We start from the raw sequence: 22,825 nt of genomic DNA on the forward strand, positions 1-22,825 counted from the left end.
AGTCTATGATGAAGACTCTTGTGTTCAGTTGAGATCTCTTAGAGACAGGGTCCCTTCTGCTTTATCTGTCCGTGGAACAGGCAAACAGGAGGTCAACCATCTGGTATGTGGGAAGCGGTAGCAGCTCCTAGGTCCCAGCAGACATCAGGTGTTCGAGTCTCCTTTCTCATTTTGTTTTTGAAACATTTCTCATTTCTTTACTAATTTTACATAACATTGCAGTTAGTTCCACTGTGAAGGCCACAGCCAGCCACACACATGAAAGAGGACACCTGATACCCAAAGCATACAGGCATATATACAAAGCCTAAGAGAAATAAAAAGAGACAAGCATTTACAATGCAATGGTTTCGCCTTTGGAAAAGTTAGAGCTATTGGCATTGTAAATGACAAAATTTGTATTTATGTGTTGGTTTTGAAAACAGATAAATAAATGGCATTGTCATTTACATTGCCATTAGCTTAATCTCTCGCAAATGTGAGACCTATTGTACCCTACGGACGAGCTCAGCAGACAGCAATTACTACCACACACACACCCAGAGCTACACACACACACACACACACACACACACCCAGAGCTACGCCCGGACTCGTTCCTGACCGGTTGCTCCCTCCTCGCTCCTCTCCCATCACTGCTGCTGCCTGCCTGGTGATCTTCGCACCCCTAACTGGACAACACGGTATCGCCTGCGCTTAGTTAATTAGCGTAGTGTGATTTTAAAAGCTGCTCACTAGAACGCTGTCCCCGCATTGTAATTGACCGGCTCATAGCGCATGTAATTGTAGCGCCGCCCGCCCTGCTTTGCAATTATCTGTGTTTGCTTACTTCTGCCAGCAACTTCAATTATATTTATTCCACTTTCGGTGACTCAGGCGATTTGCTGCCCCTGCCTCGCCTCCCCTTTGACCTCCATTTTGTTTGCTGTTGTTGTTGTTCCCAGGCACGCCCCTCCTCCCCGCTACCGCCTCCCAGCTGCTGACCCTCCCACGCTCCGCCCCCTCCACCATCCATTTATGGCCAATGCCCCCACGCGCAGCGTCCACGCGCTTCGGCCGCGCCGAAGGTGCGCCAAAGGTAAGCCCGTCTACGCCCGTCCGCGCCTGGACCGCGCCCAGCGCCAGACCCCCTGGTCCTCGTAATGCCCGCCCCTCCCGCATTACATACGATGCCACCACCCTCCTAGCCCTTAACCCCGGCCGTTCCCCCAACTGCGTCCAAGCCGCTCCTGGACAAACCCATGGACCCCTCTCCTGCAACTTCTGCAAGTTCAGCGGCACCAAGAACAACCCCTCATCTACGAACACACAACAGACATCCGACCCCAACCACCTACAATGCATCCTGCTCAACACCCGCTCAGTCCACAGGCACGCCATCGACCTCTGGAATCTACTCGACACCATCTCTCCGGACGTCGCCTTCCTAACAGAAACATGGATGAACGCCACATCAGCCCCAGACATCACCATTGCCATCCCGGAAGACTACAAGATCATTCGCATGGACCGTACCGGCCACACAGGAGGAGGCATCGCTATCGTCCATAAGAAATCCATCCGCATCTCAACCAGCTCAGACGTCAATCTCGCCAACACTGAACACCTTCACTTCCAGATCCACATCGACCCCAAGACCACACTCAGAGGCACCCTCCTTTACAGGCCACCAGGACCCCGCGCACAATTTAGTGAAGACATCACGGACTTCATCACTCCACACGCGCTCCCCTCCGAGGACTACATCCTTTTGGGAGACCTCAACTTTCACCTTGAAAAGAACAACAACCGCAACACCACCACCCTTTTGGACAACCTCGCCAACCTCGGACTTAAACAACTTGTCACTACCCCCACCCACATCGCAGGTCATACACTCGACCCTATCTTCACCTCCAGCAAACATGTCTCCTTCAGCCACACCACAGCTCTCCTTTGGACTGACCACAGCTGCGTTCACTTTACCTACAACAAGCCCACATCCAACAACCACCCCCAACCTACTCTGCAAAGAAACTGGAACAAAATCACCATCGACCAGATCTCCTCATCGCTTCTTCTAAACCCCCCAGCCCACTCCTCAAACCCCGACCAAGCAGCCACCAACCTCACCCAATGGTTATCCAACAGCGCCAACATCCTAGCACCACTGAAAAAACGACAAATCATACTAGGCAGCAAGAAGGACTCCTGGTTCAACGATGATCTTAAGAAATCCAAGAAACTCTGTCGCTGCCTCGAGAAGGCCTGGAAAAAAGACCCATCCACCAGCTCCAAGGACGCCTTCAAAAACGCCACCCGCATACACCACCAACTGATCCGGAATGCCAAGAAAGCCGCCTTCAAGGACCGACTAGATAACAACGCCCACAACAGCAATGAATTATTCAACATCGTCAAGGAATTTACCAACCCCTCAGCCAACTCCAACGACATCACCCCCTCTCAAGCCCTCTGTGACTCCCTAGCCTCATTCTTCCACAACAAAATTGCAGACATCCACAACAGCTTCGACAACCGACCCGAAGACCAACCCACCCACCCCCCTGCAGGACCCCCACCCCCTTTGAACATCCTCAATGTCTGGAAGCCAATCTCCACTGAGGACACCATCCGTCTGATGAACTCTATCCACTCAGGATCCCCCACAGACCCATGCCCTCACCACATCTTCAACAAAGCAGACTCCATCATAGCACCTCACCTCCGAGACGTCATCAACTGCTCCCTCAACTCCGCAACCTTCCCGGAAAGCTGGAAACATGCCGAACTCAGCGCTCTCCTGAAGAAACCCACAGCTGACCCCACCGAACTCAAAAACTACCGCCCTATCTCACTCCTTCCATTCCCGGCCAAAGTCATCGAAAAAGCGGTCAACAACCAGCTCGCCGCATTCCTCGAAACCAACAAATCCCTCGACTCCTCACAATCCGGCTTCCGAGCCAAGCACAGCACTGAAACCGCCCTCATCGCAGCAACAGACGACATTCGAACTCTACTGGACAATGGAGACACAGTCGCCCTCATCCTCCTCGACCTCTCCGCAGCCTTCGACACAGTCTGTCATAGCACCCTGCTACAACGCCTCAGAAACATCGGAATCCAAGGAAAAGCACTGGACTGGATCACCTCGTTCCTTGCCGGAAGAACCCAGAGAGTCCGCCTCCCACCATTCAAGTCAGAGGCCACTGAAGTCATCTGCGGCGTACCACAAGGATCCTCACTTAGCCCCACCCTCTTCAACGTATACATGAGCCCCCTCGCGGCCATCGCACGCCAACACAACCTCAACATCATTTCCTACGCCGATGACACTCAATTGATCCTATCCCTCACCAGAGACCCTAACACTGCCAAAACCAACCTGCATGAAGGAATGAAAGAAGTAGCCGACTGGATGAAGCACAGCCGCCTGAAACTGAACTCAGACAAAACAGAAGTCCTCATCCTAGGCACCTCCCCCTCCGCCTGGGATGACTCTTGGTGGCCTGAGGCCCTTGGAAAAGCACCCATCCCGACAGACCACGCACGGAACCTGGGCGTCATCCTGGATTCCTCCCTCTCGATGAACAGACAAGTCAACGCCGTTTCTTCATCTTGCTTCAACATTCTTCGCATGCTCAAAAAAACATTTCGCTGGATCCCTACCGAAACTAGAAAAACAGTCACCCACGCTCTGATCACGAGCCGACTGGACTACGGAAACACCCTCTACGCCGGCACCACCGCAAAACTCCAGAAAAAACTCCAACGCATCCAGAACGCTTCAGCCAGGCTCATACTAGACATCCCGCGTAAAGAACACATCTCTGATCACCTGAAAAACCTCCACTGGCTCCCCATCAATAAGAGGATTACTTTCCGGCTCCTAACCCACGCACACAAAGCACTCTACGAAATCGGACCCGAATGCCTCAACACACGACTGTCCTTCTACACCCCCTCCCGCCAGCTACGATCCTCCAACCAAGCCCTTGCCACTGTACCTCGCATCAACAAAACCACCATGGGAGGTAGATCCTTCTCCTACCTGGCAGCTAAAACCTGGAACTCACTTCCCACTCACCTTCGCCTCACTCAGAACCACCTAGCTTTTAGAAAAAAACTTAAAACGTGGATATTTGACAAATAATTTCCCACCCTTCTTCAAGCGCCTTGAGACCCTCTGGGTATGTAGCGCGCTATACAAATTTTTGACTTGACTTGACTGACACACACACACACACACACACACACCCAGAGCTACACAAACACACACACACACACCCAGAGCTACACACACACACACACACCCAGAGCTACACACACACACACACCCAGAGCTACACACACACGCAGAGCTACACACACACACACCCAGAGCTACACACACACCCAGAGCTACACACACACACACACCCAGAGCTACACACACACCCAGAGCTACACACACACACACACCCAGAGCTACACACACACACACACCCAGAGCTACACACACACACACACACCCAGAGCTACACACACACACACACACACAGACACACACACACACACACCGAGCTACACACACACACCCAGAGCTACACACACACACACACACACACCCAGAGCTACACACACACACACACACACACACACCCAGAGCTACACACACCCAGAGCTACACTGGCTGAGCAGGTAGGGAGATAATGGCAGGATATTAACATGAACAAGCTACTACAGCATATTGTTGAAATGTTGACTTCTTACCCTAAGGATTGTGGGAACTGAAATGAAGTCTTTCTGTGTATTCTTTAAATGGCTGCTGTTTAATAAAGTGAAAAAAGTACAATGTAATCCTCTGCTCATTGACCTTAATAGAATTTAAACTTTGTTACGATAGCTAGGAAATGTTTCGTTACTTTACATAGAGAAACAACTATCCTGATAGCCATAAGATCTCTTTAATGAGATTTTAACTTGCGGTCCAAAACTACCCCCTTGCATCCTGGTTAATTCACTTTTGCTTAAACAAATACACATGAAAAAACTCCACATAATAAACAAGATGCTACACTCTGCACATATACTATTAATGCCATGGGAGCGAAAATGAATGTGGCTCAAAAATGTTACTTAGAGCAATTGTATTAATAAACTTAGTCACATTTATTACTATAGGGTAAGGGTCACAATGTTATTGCCAGAGAACAGCATTTCTGAAATAAACTCGGTTCACTGCTTCACAAACTGCATGCTGCAATGGCTTTTACACAGGGAAACCACAGTCACAATGCCTCTTCAATGTGATTTTATCTTACTTCATAAATGGAACCCATTGCATCCTGGTTTCAGTTAAATACAATTTTGGTGAAAAAGCAAAAATGGCATAAAACTATAGTATAAGGAGTGTTTTATGCATTACCATTCTTGAGAGAGAGGATAGATTATGCATCATAAACCGCTCAAAGTTTCACATTCATGAATCACTGCCAAACGCTCCTCCTCATTGGTAATAAATTACTGATTACACTGTGCACATTAGCAAACATGCTAACAAAGGTTTGATATGTACCCATGTCAGAAAACAGCAGTCTGATAATCCCATCTGCAGGTGGTACGTAGATTCCCGGTTCACACACATAGTATTTGGTATTCAAAACTGTGTATGGTTATTCACTACACACCATTTGTCTGCAAATCATTAGCATTTGAATTAGAGTAAAGATTATGAAGTTCTTATGCAATAGTTATTTTCACTGCTTAGCATTTAACGTGTTTTAAATATCCAGCTACACATGGTGAAATATGCGAATACCGCTGCTTGGTGTGGAGAGGGGCCAGGACTCTCAAGAGGTGAAACAAGAACATTAAAGAACAAGCACCTACGAGGACACGGGGGGCGGGAGAGGACACAGACGGCGGGAGGGGGGCGGGAGAGGGCACGGACGGCGGGAGGGGGGCGGGAGAGGACACGAACGGCGGGAGAGGACACGGACGGCGGGAGAGGACACGGACGGCGGGAGAGGACACGGACGGCGGGAGAGGACACGGACGGCGGGAGAGGACACGGACGGCGGGAGAGGACACGGACGGCGGGAGTGGACACGGACGGCGGGAGAGGACACGGACGGCGGGAGGGGGGCGGGAGAGGACACGAACGGCGGGAGAGGACACGGACGGCGGGAGGGAGGCGGGAAACGTGCACAGGACAGCGAGGGGGGGGGCAGGAACGGCGCACGGACAGCGGGAGGAGGGTAAGGATCACGGCGCACGCACATTTCTAAACAAAATGCTCCTTACCTGATCGCCTCGTGGGAAGTCAAAGGCACAGGCACAGGAAGAAACACGCGCAACACAGCCAGTACAGGCGGATGCATCACCCGTCTCTTCGGAGAAAACGCTGGTTACATAATCAAATTAACTTTAGCACAAAACACGTCTAGTGTGCCAAAGAAACACAGAACAAGGCGGAACTGTAAATGTTACGAGGACTAGTTCTGTGTGACCAGGAAACAGACTTTCAACAAGGCTCCCTCGCACTCCGGTCCCGAGGACCCGCCTTCAACCAGGCGAGCCGCGGGCACTTCCGGGTCGCGCTGCTGAGGGCAGCCAGTAGCAGCGCGGCCCCGAGGACGGAGAGGCGGCACTTCCGGGTCGCACTAGGCAGCGGCCCGGCAACTAATTCAATGCCCCTGGGCTGCGGCGGTGATTTTCGAGGGGCAATGCCGGGTGGGCACCGGCTGATTTAAAATCACAATAAATCGAGGTGGACACTCGATATTAGGGCGGTATTAGGGCGGCAATGTCCCCTGCAGGGTGGGCACCTGCTAGGGGACTTTCAGATCGGCACAAACGGGTCCAAGGGGGGCAGGGGCGGGGAGGCACACGGAGGGGGACGGGAATGGACAGCGCATCTGAAATCACTTTCAGTGAAAGGGGAGGGAACGGGAAAAAACGAAACTCCGCCCATGGAAAAAATCTCGGGAACGCCCCTGAATCTGACGGACAGATCTCTGTTCCAATGGCTAGCCTCCATTTATGGAGCTAGCCAATGGAACAGAGGGGCGTATTCAAGTCCCCCTAACTGAAAACTAGAGATTTCTCTGGGGGCGGAGCTTACACTCCGTGCCCCAGGCGAAACCTAAACAGCATGAGATGTAAGCATCTGCATCAAATCCTCTGTGTAGTCTAGATCACAGCACAATCAGAATCTTCCCCCTAATGGCAATACTAGGCAACTAAAAGTGCATATAACTACTTTTTGGGTCAAGAACTATAGCCCTCCTAACTGACCCAACCCCATAATGTGACTCTTGCACACCCTCCACCATTAGAATACATAGGTACAGCCTGTTCGACTGTCCAGTAGAAGGAGTCTTCTTTCTTCCAACAGGAACTTCGTCAGGTGTGTTTTGCATAGGTCCAGAAATTATCCGAGGAGATGGTGAGGTGCTAGTTGTATCCAGTATACTGGGCAGTGATAGGAGAATTTTCCCAAACCAATTCCGTGTACTTTCTGGATCCATGGCTATGCTTTACCTCCTTTTGGAGCACTTCCGTTTTGCTTTACTGTAAACTTTTCCAGGAATGCGGAGTCCAAATATAATACCTTTTCCATCCCAAGAGTCTCAGGCTCTCTTAAACCACTCCCTTATTTAGATGCAGTCACCTTCCTCCGTCAGCACTGAACTGTTTTTTCCCCTCCTGTAACTCGAGTCAGGGAATCTAGCAGCATCCTGTGAATGAATGGGAACAGATATTTTCAGTCCCATTTACTGTTTCCAAATCAAAAGAGGTAGCGTGAAGGCTCTTTGTTCTGCCATTTGTTCATGCACCCTTCACAGATTGCTAATCCCTGTTAAATGGATATTTGTTAGCAACAAGCCTGGCTTCCTGGTTCTGGAGGGCGAGGAATGGTCCACTGGAGAGCAAGGTGGATAATTCCAGCTAAAAATATGTATTGAGCCTCCAGCAGGCCTACTAGGATAGGATATATGGATAGGATATATGTTTATAGAGGGCTTGATTGCCATGGCGTCTCGGCGCTAGTGTATGTGAAAGGAAGTACGGCCTGTGTTACCAGTAGGACTAGGTGGAGGTGAACAGCCATGTTTTCAAGTCCTTCCTAAAGAGCTGCTGATTAGATTGAAATCTCATTGCCAATGGCATTTTATTCCATAGCTTTGTCGCACAGTTCGATAAAGTCCTGCCACCCCATTTTGCCTGCCTAATCTTAGCAATCTGGATAAGGCCCAAATTAGCGGATCTAAGAACACGGGAGGGGGTGTAAGGTAGGAATTTTTTGGGGATATTCTCAGCACCATCACCGCAGAGTGCTTTGTGTGCCAGGCATAAGGCCTTAAATTCCATGCGATGCTGGATGGGAAGCCAGTGCAGCGACTTAATTCCTGCCAAGGTTGATTGTCCTTTAGGTATGTTAAGAGTAATCTTGCTGAAGCATTCTGTAAAGACTGCAGTTCTCTCATCTGGGTCTTATCATAGCCCAAAAAAAGGGTATTTCAGTAGTCCAGTTTGGACAGGAACAGAGCCACCACCACCGTCTGTTGCAGTTCTTGTGAGATAAAAGGGAAACATTTTCCCAAGGTTTTTAATAAAAAGAAGCAAGAGGAAGTGAGACTGTTAACCTGGGCAGAAAAATTCAGCTTGTCATCGTAGATGACTCCGAGCTTCCTGACCTTAGAGACAGGGCACAGGCATTCCCCCGCCTCAACCGGCTGCCAGGAGTCATTCCACAGTGATCGTCCCCAGCCAAACTCTATCACCTCCCTTTTATCGGTGTTGATTTTCAGGAAGCTATGGTTCATCCAGGTCATGATCTCAGGGAGACCAGCATGAAATCTGGCGTCTGTGGCCTCAGGCTGGCTGAATATAGAGCTTACAAGCTGAGAGTCATCAGCATATGATACCAGGGCAAACCCATGTCTCCTAATGAGTCTGGTCAACGGAGTGAGGTAGATCTTAAACATTGTCGGGGATAGGTCCGATCCCCGAGGGACCCCACATGGAAACTATCCGATTGCATACCAGCCCAATACAGACTCTGCTCCCTCACCTCCAGAAAGGAGGAGAAGAGGGCCAGGGCAGTGTCCTCGACCCCCACATCCTTCTTCCACTGCACTAACACCGTGTGATTCACAGTGTAAATGCTGCAGACAGGTCTAGGAGTACGAGGACTGCTCTGCCCCCTCTGTCCACTATTCTCTGGATCTCCTCTGTTGCAGTAATCAGGGCTGATTCGGTAGAGTGACAAGACCGAAAACCATGCTGTGTAGAGTCCAGCAGATTGTTGGCATCTAGATAGTCAGTCAACACCTTGTTAACTGACTTGTTAACTGACTTCTCCAGAATTTTGGCTATCGGGAGGCCAGCAATTGGGTGATAGTTCTTTGGTTCTGTAGGGTCCAGGGTTGGCTTTTTGAGAATGGCCTGATAGATACTCTTTTCCAGGTTACTGGATGGTTACCCGATTCCAGAACTTGGTTAACAAGAGGGGTACGTTTGTCACAGATCTTCCTAGCGGCCAGGTGCATAATGGCAGGAGGACAAGGGTCTTTGGGTGAGCCGGATTTTATAGAGAGGAGAAGTTTTTGTACCCCTTCATTTGTGATTATCTGTAAGCGGGATAGAATGCAATGGGTTGATTGAACAACATCAGGCAGTTGCATTGCTTATCCGGAGTCCCTCGAGTGTTCAAGACGTCATTATAGATCACTTGCACCTTATTCTGAAAGTATAGGGCCAATTTGTTACACATGGCTTGATCTGGTTTAAATGTGTTGTCCTGCTGTGGTTTAGCCAGCAGTTTAACAGATTTAAAAAGTTCCTTCGTGGAATTTCCAGCTTCCTCAATCTTAGTTGTGAAAAATTGTTTTTTTAGCGGCAATAATTGCTTCCTTATACTGTTGGAGGGCTAGATTATAGGTTGCTTTCTTTTCATTACTATAGTCTTGTCTCCAAAGACAATCAGCTCTCCTGCACTTTACTTTTAGGCACTTGACCTCAGGGCTATACCAAGTTGACAATGTCTTGGATCGTTTTACCGCCACCAATTTTTCGGGCGCAACACAGTCGGCCACTGCCAGGAGCCAGTCATTGAACTGGGACGTTGCTTCGTTATTATCCTTCGCTAGCGGGGTAGGGAGGTGACCAAGGGCCAACTCTAGGTCAATGCCTTGAACTTTGTTCCAGCGTCAGAATTTTACCTTGGATGGCTTAGTTTGAGTACAAAGATTAGGCTGCATAACCTTGATGTTAAAATTGACGGCCTTATGGTCTGTATATGGGAGAGTTAACATTTTAGTCAGATTAATATCACTTATTTGAAAAGATGCCATCCAAAGTATGGCCCGCCAGGTGGGTGGGTTCGGTTACTAGTTGATTTAAATTAAAAGCTGCTAGGTTATCTAGCAGTCGGACTGTATCCAAATTGTTTATTAATTCCAGGTGATCGTTAAAATCCCCTGGAATTGTGAGGGAGTGGGAGCCTGTATAGGACTCTAGAAGCGTCAATAATGCCTGGGAAAAAGCAGCTCTGGGCCTAGGTGGACGATAAATGAGTAGCCTCTGAAAGGTAGAGAGGTTATTTAATTTTATACAAAAATGCAGTGCCTCCGCTGGTAGAATGGAGATGGCTTCCACACGCACCTTTAGATGATCTTGGTAAATAATGGCCATTCCCCCCCTCTCCCCCTTCTACCTTCCTCCTTATCTTATGAGGTGACTGCATAGCCCTCTAGTAACACGATGTTCCAGTCTGGGCCTGAGGTATTATCCGTCCAGATTTCTGTCACAAAAACTATGTCAGGGGTGGAAAGCTGAATCAGGTCTTCTAGCTGATATTTATGTTTTGACACCGAACAAGCGTTCAGCAGAACACACTGTATGTGCTGCTCAAGTATTGCCTTAGGGTCCTTGACTAGCCCGTTTGTGGTAGCGTTTTTGGCCGTCCCCCCATTTCTCTATCCTTATGAGCTTAAATATTTCCTGCTCCCGATCCTCGCCCTGCCCGGTTTGTGTGCTCAGAGCGATTAGTAACGCCTGGATTGAGCCGATATGAACATTTAGAGCATAGGAACTCCCCTACGTTCTTGTTTTGCAGAAGCATGTCATGAGCTCTACATGTGCCTCTTTCCAGGTCAAACAGCTGATTTTTGCTGTATATTTGGGGCTTTGAACAACCAGGGGTTCTGGCGCTGGTTCGTGCTCCGGGCGCCAACGGGCGCAGATAGGCTTGCCTTTGGTGTGGTCGCTCCGGCGTGGTTTAAATAGTGGAGGGGAAAAGACTAGAACGTCAACCCCGGTGCAATGCGGACCGGATTTAGCATCCGGGTACCGCATGGGTCGGACAGGAAGAACAAGTTACTTACCTTCGGTAACGCTTTTTCTGGTAGATACTATATCTGCCTGTGGATTCCTCACCTTGTGAATATCCCCCTTGCGCCAGCAACATTCGGAAATTCTTTTTCGTAGCCTCGCGCCGACGTGGATAGGACGTCACAGAGACACGGCTCCGCTCGCGACTCCGCTGACGTCACCGACGCCTACAATAGGCCCACGCCGGCGTGATGACATCAGTTCCGCCTTTTTTCCGTGCCATCGAGGCACACGGACGGACCAATGACAGTAGATATATACAAAGTATACACAGTATACAATAGTCAAGGCAAAACACACAGTGTAAAGCAAATGCAGGAAAGCAAATGAAACATTTCCTTGACATCAAAATAAATATACATTACAGTACAATAACTCTGGCATAGAAGAGTGAACAACGGGGAGGCGGGTGGGTCAGTGAGGAATCCACAGGCAGATATAGTATCTACCAGAAAAAGCGTTACCGAAGGTAAGTAACTTGTTCTTCTGATAGATACATCTGCCGTGTGGATTCCTCACCTTGTGAATAGAGTCCCACAGCAGTCCCCACTCCCGGAGGAGGGTGTCCACTCTTCTAAACCAGGAAATCCTGAAGGACAGAGCGCGCAAAGTGGCCGTCCCTCCTGACTTCGGTATCCAAGCAGTAATGCTTCGCGAAAGTATGGAGGGAAGACCAGGTTGCCGCCCTACAAATGTCCTCAACAGGAACACCTCTAGCCAAAGCAGAGGTAGTTGACTTAGCTCTAGTGGAATGAGCCCTAATACCCTCTGGAGGTTACTTACCGGCCAAAGAGTAGCAGATCTTTATACACAGAACGATCCATCTTGATAAAGTTCTTTTATGGACCGCTCTTCCCTTCTTGCAGCCAGCAAAGCCAATGAAGAGTTGATCGTCCAAGCGACAGTCTTTAGTTCTGTCCAAATAAAAAGACACCGCCCTCTTAGGGTCCAGACGGTGCAACCTCTCCTCCTCCTTGGAAGGGTGTGGGGGAGGATAAAAGGTAGGGAGGGTAATGGATTGACCAAGGTGGAAAGGAGTCACCACCTTAGGAAGAAGAGCAGCCCTGGTCCTTAGAACCATCCGATCAGCATGTATGGTCAGGAACGAGGGCTTGGAACTTAGAGCTTGAAGCTCACTCACCCTCCTTGCCGAGGTAATTGCAACTAGGAAAACTGCCTTAAAGGTTAAAAGCCTCATAGGACATTTATGAAGAGGCTCAAAGGGAGAGCCCATCAGAAAAGTCAGAACAAGATTCAAGTCCCACTGAGGGACAATAAAAGGGGTAGGAGGAAACTTGTTTACAAGACCCTTCAAAAATCTCAAGACTACAGGTGACTTAAAAAGAGAGGGCTGATCAGGCAAACAAATAAAAGCCGACAGCGCCGAAAGATAGCCCTTAACTGTGGCAACTGCCAGCCCCTGTTGCGCCAAAGAAAGAGCAAACCGGAGCACATCTGATAAATGGGCTCTCAACGGATCAATATCATTCTCACCACACCAAATAACAAACCTAGACCATCTATAAGAATAGACAGTCTTAGTGGAGTCACGTCTGGCAGACAAAATGACATCCACCACATCAGGTGTGAGAGAATAGGAAATCAGGTTGCCCCGTTCAATCTCCAGGCATGAAGGTGCAATGTCTGGAGGTGGGGGTGTAGAACCTGCCCCTCCATCTGAGAGAGGAGGTCTGCCCTGAGAGGGAGACGGAGCGGCGGGTGAGAGGAGAGGTGGAGTAGATCTGTATACCACACCCTTCTTGGCCAATCCGGGGCGACCAATATAACTTGGGCCCGGTCTTGGCGAATTTTCCTCAGAACCAGAGGAATCAAGGGTATGGGAGGAAACGCGTAAAGGAGTTGATTTCCCCAACTCAACTGAAACGCGTCCCCCAAGGCTCCTTGCATCGGATACTGGAGACTGCAGAATAACGGGCAGTGAGCATTCTCGCGAGTGGCAAACAGGTCCACCCGAGGAGACCCCCACGTCCGAAAGACGTGACGAACCACCTCCGGATGGAGCCTCCACTCGTGGTCGGCAGAGAACTGCCGACTGAGACTGTCTGCACGCACGTTCAGAACCCCGGCCAGATGATTTGCCATCAGACAAATCTGGTGGTCCTGAACCCAGGACCAGAGACGCAGAGCCTCTCTGCAGAGACACTGCGACCCCACTCCTCCCTGTTTGTTGATGTACCACATCGCGGTCGTGTTGTCCGTCAGGACTTGGATCGACTGACCGCGAAGGGAAGGGAGGAAGGCCTTGAGCGCCAAACGTATCGCCCGCAACTCTAGAAGGTTGATGTGAAGCAACCTTTCCTCTGGAGACCAAAGACCCTTGACCTCCAGATCCCCCAGATGAGCACCCCACCCTAGAGTGGATGCATCCGATATCACCGTGGCCACCGATGGAGGTAGATGGAAAGGCTTCCCTTGCGACAGGATGCCTTCCACGCTCCACCAAGACAGATCCGCTGCAGTTTCTCTGGAGATCTTCACCGACTCTCCGAGATCTCCGTTGTGCTGATACCACTGCCTGCGGAGGCACCACTGGAGTGCCCTCATGTGCCAGCGTGCATGGTTGACCAGGAGAATGCAAGAAGCCATCAGACCGAGCAGGCGAAGGACCTTCAGGACTGGAACGACCGCTCCAGGGTAAAACAAAGGAATCATTTCCTGTATGTCGCGAATCCTTTGAGGTGGAGGGAATGCACGACAAACAGTAGTGTCCAGTACGGCACCTATGAACAGGTTGCGCTGGGAGGGCACCAGGTGAGACTTGGGTACATTTATTGAAAAACCCAACCTGAACAACAACTGAGTTGTCTCCTGCAGATGATGGAGCACCTTCTCTGACGACTCCGCTTTGATCAGCCAGTCGTCCAAATACGGGAACACAGGTATCCCCGATCTCCTGAGATGAGCTGCCACCACCGCCATCACCTTGGTGAAGACTCGAGGCGCAGTAGTAAGACCAAACGGAAGGACCACAAACTGGTAGTGCTGCGACCCAACCGTGAAACGGAGATACTTCCTGTGCGACTTCAGGATGGGTATATGGAAATACGCATCCTGCAAGTCGAGCGACACCATCCAGTCTCCTTCCATCAACGCTTGAAGAACCTGAACAAGGGTGAGCATCTTGAATTTCTCCTGCTTCAGATAGAGATTCAAGATCCTGAGGTCCAGGATAGGACGAAGCCTGCCATCCTTTTTGGGGATCAGGAAATACCGGGAGTAGCATCCCTGACCCCTTTCCTGCTCTGGGACCACCTCTATCGCACCCTTTCGTAACAGAGTTAGAACCTCCTCCTGCAGAAGAGACAGATGTTCCTGGGTGCAAAAACCTTGACAAGGAGGGTAAACAGGGGGGAATTCCCGAAAGGGAAGGGCATACCCATTTTCTACAAGATTGAGAACCCAAAGATCTGTCGTAACCGATTCCCAATCCTGTAGAAAATGGGTAAGCCGACCCCCAACTGGACCCACATGATCCTGAATAGCGGATCTAGGGCTGCTTTTCTGCGGCAGGGGGGTTGGAAGAGGTGGAGGAAGAGGAGGGCTGACGTCCACGAGGACGCGCTCTTTGTTTTCCCCTGTACGATCTGTACATTGAATTTTGCTGCTGCTGCTGTTGCTGCTGCTGCTGTTGGCCTTGCCGGAAATTCCGAAAGGAGCGACCAAAGCCCCTGAACCTTCTGCCGTAAGAAGTGCCCCTGATCTGGAGGCCCAAAGACTTCGCTGTTGCTCTGCAATCCTTGAATCGCTCAAGAGCCGCATCCGCCTTTTTCCCAAAGAGACCTGAGCCATCAAAAGGAAGATCAAGCAGAGTCGCCTGAACATCAGCCGAAAAGTCCGATGACTTCAACCAGGCTGATCTCCCAGTGGCAACAGCGGTGCCCATAATACGAGCCACAGAGTCAGCAGTGTCCAGACCACTTTGAATTACCTGGCGGGCTGCCGCCTGAGTGTCATTAATCACCTCCTCAAAATCCTTTCGGTTTGCGTCAGGAATTTTAGGAGCCAGGATACGCAAGGAGTCCATCAGGGCATGCACATACCTCCCCATTAGGCATGTGGCATTAGTTGACTTTAAGGCCATACTAGCCGATGAAAAGGTCTTTTTTGCCACCTGGTCCTGTTTCTTTGTTTCCTTCTCACAAGGAACCTGCGGAAAGGCACTAAGACTCTTCTTTGAAGAGGCAGCCTGAATGACCAGGCTCTCCGGCGAAGGATGTGAAGACAGAAAAGCTGGGTCCTCAGGAGCGGCCCTGTACCTCCTTGCAACACTCTTTGATACCGCAGGAGCCGACAAAGGTTTCTTCCAAACTTCCATAATAGGATCAGTCAAGGCATCATTGAATGGAAGTAAAGGCTCAACCACAGACTTTGGTGAATGCAAGACTTCTGTGAGGAGATTAGACTTGAACTCCACTGTAGGCAGAGTCAATTGAAGAAGCTCAGCAGCCTTTCTCATAACCAGATGGTAAGGCTGGATATCCTTAGAGGGAGCACCTGAGCCTGAGGGCAACTCCCACTCTGGAGAGAAATCAAGGTTCCCAGAATCCGCCAATTCCTCAAAACAGCTCTCCTCTAGTTCACCTTCTTCGACATCAGACTGTGAGCCCATATAACTCTGCTCCTCCAAAAGGCGTTGTGCTTCTCTTCTTGACCTCTCCTTTACACGCCTCGCAGCCGGATCCACCAGCGGCTTCGACGGATTCGGGGCCGGCGCCGGTATCGAATCCGACGGCACAGAAGAATGCCCTCGAGGATGATCAGGAGCAGGCGACGCCGGAATCGGCGTCGACAACTTCGGCGGAGCCGGGAATTGCCAATGCGGCGTCGGAGCCGGCATGTAAGGCATAAACTGAGCCGGAGGATAGGAGTGAGGAACTCCCAGGCTGAAAGCCAAAGGACCCATGGGACCCGAAGGTGCACCAGAGGGGTACCACGCCCTTGAGAAGACACCATACATTGCGTTAAGAAACGCTGAAGGGTCCTGGCCTGGAGCAGGAAAGGGCGGCTGAAAACCATCAGGCCGGTCCTGAGGAGGGATCGAATTCGGCTCATCGACAGGCGCAGAATCCACATCCTCCCGGGCCTCTTCCTCTTCTCGGGCCGGGGACGGCGCCGGAGACGGATTCGGAACCGGTGAAGCATTCGGAGCCGGAGATGGAGACCGCCCACGCGACTCAGAAGGCGAGGCCTCACCTTCATGCTCGGAGACTTCGAGGGTAACCACCTTCGAACGTACCTTCTTCGGTGACCTCGACCTCGAGCCCGACTCCTTACCAGAGCGACGTCGGGACTCATGTCTCCTCTTCTTGTGCTTCTTCTTCGACTTCGAAACATGATCCGACGCCGACTTCGAAGACGACCTCTCTCGAGAAGCAGACCTCGACCTCGCCCTGGACTTCGACCTCGCCCTTCGAGAACGAGACCTCGACGACTTCTCCTTTCCAGCTTTCACCTTCGCAACCAGAAGTTTGGCTTCTCTCTCCCTCAGGGCCTTCGGATTCATCTTCCGACACGAAGAACAATCCTCCACATCATGGTCGGAACTTAAACACCAGATGCAGTCTTCATGGGGGTCGGTAATGGACATCATTTTACCGCACTCCCTGCAGGGCTTGAAGCCAGTCTTCTTGGATGACATCCTCGAAGAGACAGGATACAGAGAAGCAGAATTAAGTAACAAAACGGCAACAAAGTACCAGTAGGCTACAGAGATTCCCGATAACCGTTAGCGTCGACGACGCGGAAAAAAGGAACTGATGTCATCACGCCGGCGTGGGCCTATTGTAGGCGTCGGTGACGTCAGCGGAGTCGCGAGCGGAGCCGTGTCTCTGTGACGTCCTATCCACGTCGGCGCGAGGCTACGAAAAAGAATTTCCTAATGTTGCTGGCGCAAGGGGGATATTCACAAGGTGAGGAATCCACACGGCAGATGTATCTATCAGAAGCAAAGTTACATACCCAATATTAAAAACAAAGTTCTAAAACAACTAGAAAGTAAGTCTTTTAAAAAGTATTCAATTCGTAGATCTAGTTTGTGCAAAAACGCAATTGACTTTGAAGCAATTAGCACCAATACAACGCGGTATAACAGGCTCAGTGTCCTACCATATACACAAGTCTCCCTGATGTGCTTCCAGCCGCACAAAGAACATTTTTAAAAAGTTACTTTCTCACTGAAATTACCAAAAATCATATTTCATCATTACATTAGATTTTGAAAACTAAGTGGAAAATACCTGTGAACCATTTTCCTACTATTCTCCCAGGCAAAGATACAAATTAAGGATTTTATTTCTCCCGAAGTAGGTTCATGGAGAATATAGTGGAACCTACACTACAAAAACGTCTTTAGGAAATTTAGTTGTGGTAATGACACAGTATATTAAATATGTAGTATGACACTTTTTTTTAATTTTAAAAAATTAAGCACCCAGCCCTGTGGACTTACAAAGCACCCGTTCAAGTTTACATTAATAGATACCGTATGTATGTTTTCTTCTTTGCAAAGGCACTTTTACTTTTCATATATCACTGCAACATTTTCAAAACTGCAGCACAGGTAGAGCAATGTGGTGCTCCTGGCACCCATATATTTAAAAAATATATACTTTTGGGTGGTGTAAATACGGACTGAGACCCATGCATTACAATTAACTTTCATACCATTGATTCATTTTCAGTGTCATCTACCATGGCCTGACAGGAAAATTAAACAGGCCAACTGGTTGAAACCAATTTGGAGGGAACCATTTTAGGGCCAGAACCCACGCACAATGGCACTTAATAGCAGTGTAAAAAATGCAGAGCCCTAATAACAGCAAAAATAAGATCAAGAAAAAGATGAAAAATCCATGTACATTTTCTATAATAGTGTATGGTTTTTATTTTGGTCCATTCTCCCACTTTATTAATAGTTCAATCAGTGTTTTTCAGTACATCACACATTTGATTCCCTTTTTCCTGAAGTGGAACTATCTCTGTTTTAAAGCAAAAGTTATTTCCAAGTTGCTTTTCCAAAAGCCTCGGAAAAACACACCCACTACCGAAATCCAGACTGTTTAAAAAATGCTGAACCATGGCATGGTAGACACCTCCCATCAGCTTTAAAAAGGAAAAAAAAAAGTTCTTAGAAACTGTTTTAAAGAACAACTCTTTCCCCTCAGGTTTATTCACACCTTTACCAAAAAAGTCTTTGCATTTTAAAAAAAAATCTTTTTATTGAACCAAAACAGCTCCATCAAAAGACACATCAGGTAGTAATGAGAAAGAAGCAGTGGTATTCACACATTAGATGAGTAGAGTGCACCAGCCATTAATGGGCAAAAATACAGTCTACCCCCAGGTCATGCCCCAACAGAATATAGGTGGGTCAGCTAATCCGTTCCTCTCTCTCCTCCAATCCCCTCCTCCTTGGCCAGGACCCTCCCCCCTACCTCCCTCCTCCCCATCCCCTCTACGAAGTGTTCAGACTCTGCTACCAGCCGAGGCCCTTGGCCTTCCAGGGAGAGGGTGTGTCAAAGATATGTAGTTTGTGGTACCCAGAGGGGGGAACTCCTAAGGTGATGCATCCGGGGTATCCATCCATTCTCCTCTATATCTCCTCCAAGCCTGCCATATCTTTTCCCATTTTTTGGGGCACCCTCTACTATTATAGATGACTTTCTCTGCCCTCTGGCACCAGTCTATATCCCATTCCCATTCCTCAATTGTCTGAATCAAGTCACTCCCCCAAAGTCTTGCGATGTTTCTTTTGGCTACCATGCTCGCAAAGGCCAACCATATCTTGTCTACTTTGGGGCACGTAATGTCCCCCGTGACCCCCAAAACATGCCAGCTAGCCTCCAGCGGTACCTCCGCCCCCACTACCTCCTCCATTATGTCCTTCAGCCTGACCCAATGTGTACGGATTTTAGGGCATTCCCAGAGGATGTGAAAGAATGTTCCCTCTTCCCCACAACCTCTCAAGCAGAAGTGTGATGTTGCGTATCCCATCTTAAATTGTACCGTTCGTGGGGTGTAGGACCTGTGGAGGATGTGCAACTGCACCAACCTGAATCGAGCTCGAATCGCCACCTCCCTAGAACACTGCAGGGCCTCATACCAGTCATCGTCCTCTAACAAACCAAGGTCGGATTCCCACTTCTCCCTCAGTGGCCCTAGGATATCAGGATTATTATTAATGAGCTTCTTGTAAGTAAGTGATATGGCCTTATCAATCATGGGGTCTACCAGTAGCCTGTCCTCGAGAGGGGCATAGTCAGGGACCTGATCCCCCTGTGTCAGATGCCTATATAGGGCGTGAAAAGTTCATGGGTCGCACACTACTCCACCCAGGGGCTAGCGGTGTGCGGTCCATTGCTGTTTTTTCTACATAAGGGCACCCATGAGCCTCCCAAGCTGATGAGTTTCTGGACGACGCACCTGCGTGCTGGGCAACAAGGCCCGTGACGGTTACGAGGCGGCCTTCTCTTCCACCCCTATTGACTTTCTCTACTGATGAGGGAAGATATCCCGAAACCCGGGCCATGTCCCGGGTCTAGAGATCGGGGGAATAACAAGTATATACTTGCACCTACATAGGTGAACCACTTACGAACTTTCAGTAATTCTTCAAACTTCAGGCACTTCACATACCAGAGGGCAACTCGGAGGAGGGGCTAGCGGTGTGTGGTCCATTGCTGTTTTTTCTGCCTATATAGGGCATGTTTGAATTGCTGATAGTGCAGGAATTCGCCATCCCCCATTTGGAATTCCGACTGAAGAGTTGTAAATTCCACCACCTCCCCCCTCCTCCAGACGTCCCCCAGCGTATCTATACCGATCAGGCTCCACTGTAGCAGGTCACGGAGTTTCACCACTTCCCTAAGGAAGTCTCCCCTCCATAAGGGCGTTTGGGCCGTAAGCCTCATTCACCATCCAAGCAGTTTCGTTGCTCGCTTCCACATGTCCACCACTACCGCCGTCTGGGGAGGCAAGGACTGGTCGCGTCGTGGTTTGGAGTAGAGAGCTGCTAAGTAGGAGCCCGCTCCTAGGGCCATTCGATCCACCCGGTATGCCGGTTCCTCCTGTGGAGTGAACACCCATCCATTGATATTAATCAGCTGTGTCGCCCAATAGTATAGGCGGATGTCGGGTACCGCCAGTCCCCCCTCGTAGGGACCCCGTTGCAATTTACGAAGAGCAATCCTCGGACATCCTCCACCCCACAATAAGGAGCGTTGATCCGATTCCACCGTTTTGAAGACATGCTCCGGGATCGGGAAGGACGAGCTCTGCAGTACAAAAAATCTTTGCATTTTTAGTGCACATTTCACAGCCCTTTTTTCGCCGCTGCAGATGTGGTTAAAATATTAAGAAAAAACGTGAAGGTCAAATGCTTTTCCCCCCTGATATTTTTCTCTTTATACCACAATCCAGTACATACAAAGAGGGGGCCACTGTCCACACACAGGGACCACATGTGAATCCAGAGCTGGGGAAAAAACTCTTAAGTCTGAAGTGGGTTTGAAAAAATTTGAAAAATGGTGGGTGACGCTAGTTAAAGGAGGGTAAGTTTGGAGGAATTGAAACAAAAGAAAGAGCTTGCAGTTCCTAGTGTGCGTTTCTCTCAACTTCAGCACCTAACATGTACATACATAAATACTCTACATACACACACAGAGCAGTCTATTGTGCAAGTATTAAACAAAACCAGCTACCGCCCAACATTTCATCCATACTTAATGTAATTCAGGACTCAGGATGATTTGGATATTTTTGTAAATGGCACAAAAAGTGAAGAGTGGAATGCTTGAATTTATTTATGCCCGGACGCGAGTCCCGTGCTCTCCATGCCACTGGACTCAAGCTATCCTGGCTGATAAAGGTCCTAGGATGCTTGTTTCCGGTCCAGGGAGGAACTGGCCTGGCAGTTCGGGCTGGACTGTTCCCATGAGGCACGAGGTCAAGACTGATTTGCATATGGCTGGGTTCAAACTGGGGTGGCATGGTGAGCAAAAAATTATGGATTTAGGCCTAGATCTCTGTACTGGGGTGAATGTGTGACATTGTGCAGCATTCTGTCCATCAACTGTTGTTTTTGCATTTGAATTTATCATAGGCACTAGTTACGGTTTAGTATTCTATTCCAGTCCATCATATTTCAGCTTGTCCTAGCCATTATGTACAGAGACCAGCTCTATGCAGTTAGTCTTGGCCCCACTCCACAGAGGATGGCCAGACCAAACTGCCAGTTCTCCTCTGAAATGGAACACAAATATCCCAAACCTGATGCACAGTGAGCTGAGGACAAGTCCACATTCCTCCGGTTTAGGGAGGTTCAATTCGCACAAACAAGGGATGGGTCGCCCTCCATGGGTTGGAATGCAGCCCAAAGTAAGTATGAATGGATGAGATGAATTTAAGCATTCCACTCATCCCTTGCGCTCCATTTGTCTCTGTCACACCCCGCTGGTGTGCTTTGTGCGATAGGACTCAAGCTGCACCTAACTGATGTGGTCCATCATGGATGGCATGGATCTGGCTTGCTTGTGTTTTCGTTCAGACAGGGCGTGTGCCTTTGTAGTTCAGGCAGGACGGTTCCTACTGGAGCAGGATCTGGGCCGAGTCTAAATAGTTGCTCTCTGTCTGGAGTGGGCACAAAAAAGGACTGCGATGCAGTCCAAAACAAATAGCAGTCAACGGGCTTACATTAAATGCAAGTATTTCACCCATCACATTGTTTTTGGGATATTTGTGTTGCACATTCCAAGTAAATTCTCAACTTGGAGGCCAATTCAGTAAGGACCCGCTTTGCCATTTGTGAATTGTAAGTAACTTCCATACACAATACTGTTTTCATTGCCGTTTGTGGTGCTGACAATGCATTCCACTTCTAAACACAATAAAAGGTGGTCACCTTGCAGAGGTGGGCATTCTGAGGAGCATCGCAGGACCACGGCAGAGGGCTCTGGAAGGACATGCCCAGGTAGTAGAAGGTCCAGGCGATGATGACGTTGTAGTAAAGTGAAACCAGTGATGAGACCAGTAACATCCCAATGCCGATGCCTGTGGAGCAAAGGAGGAAACAAAACAGAGATCTGAGGTTAGAGACAGGTGTCCTCTATAACAGCTCTCCAAATGACGCACTACATGAAGAATAGCGGCTAGAGTCCACAGTCCCCTATGACAGCGCTACAGTCACATATTAGATGAGAACAGAGTTCTAAGGTTAGAGTCATGTAGTGCCATGCAACAGCCCTAAAAATAACACAATACACGGTGCATAAATGTTGTCGGCTGATCAAGAACCATTGCATTAGGCTTGTGCTCAAACAGTGGTAGCAATGTCTACACATCATCTAAACAGATCTAGCTCTGTGGTGCAGAGTAGTTCTGGAGTGCACTGGAGGTTGGAAAGAAGGACCAGGGACATAAAATAGTCACTCTTCCTGAATGGTACCAGATC

The 22,825-nt window shown here is 49.3% G+C and overlaps 1 protein-coding gene across 1 annotated transcript in view; it reads right to left on the minus strand.

Moving 5' to 3' along the window:
- Nucleotides 1-22,825, minus strand: part of LOC147663270 (sodium-dependent proline transporter-like) — a 419,748-nt gene that overhangs the window by 171,127 nt on the left and 225,796 nt on the right. The window contains exon 4 of the mRNA XM_086950574.1: nucleotides 22,277-22,425. Coding sequence (XP_086806700.1) covers nucleotides 22,277-22,425 — 149 coding nt within the window. The remainder of the gene's footprint in view (nucleotides 1-22,276; nucleotides 22,426-22,825) is intronic.

The sequence above is a fragment of the Lissotriton vulgaris genome, unplaced genomic scaffold, assembly GCF_964263255.1.
Source record: "Lissotriton vulgaris unplaced genomic scaffold, aLisVul1.2 SCAFFOLD_315, whole genome shotgun sequence".
NCBI lineage: Eukaryota > Metazoa > Chordata > Amphibia > Caudata > Salamandridae > Lissotriton > Lissotriton vulgaris.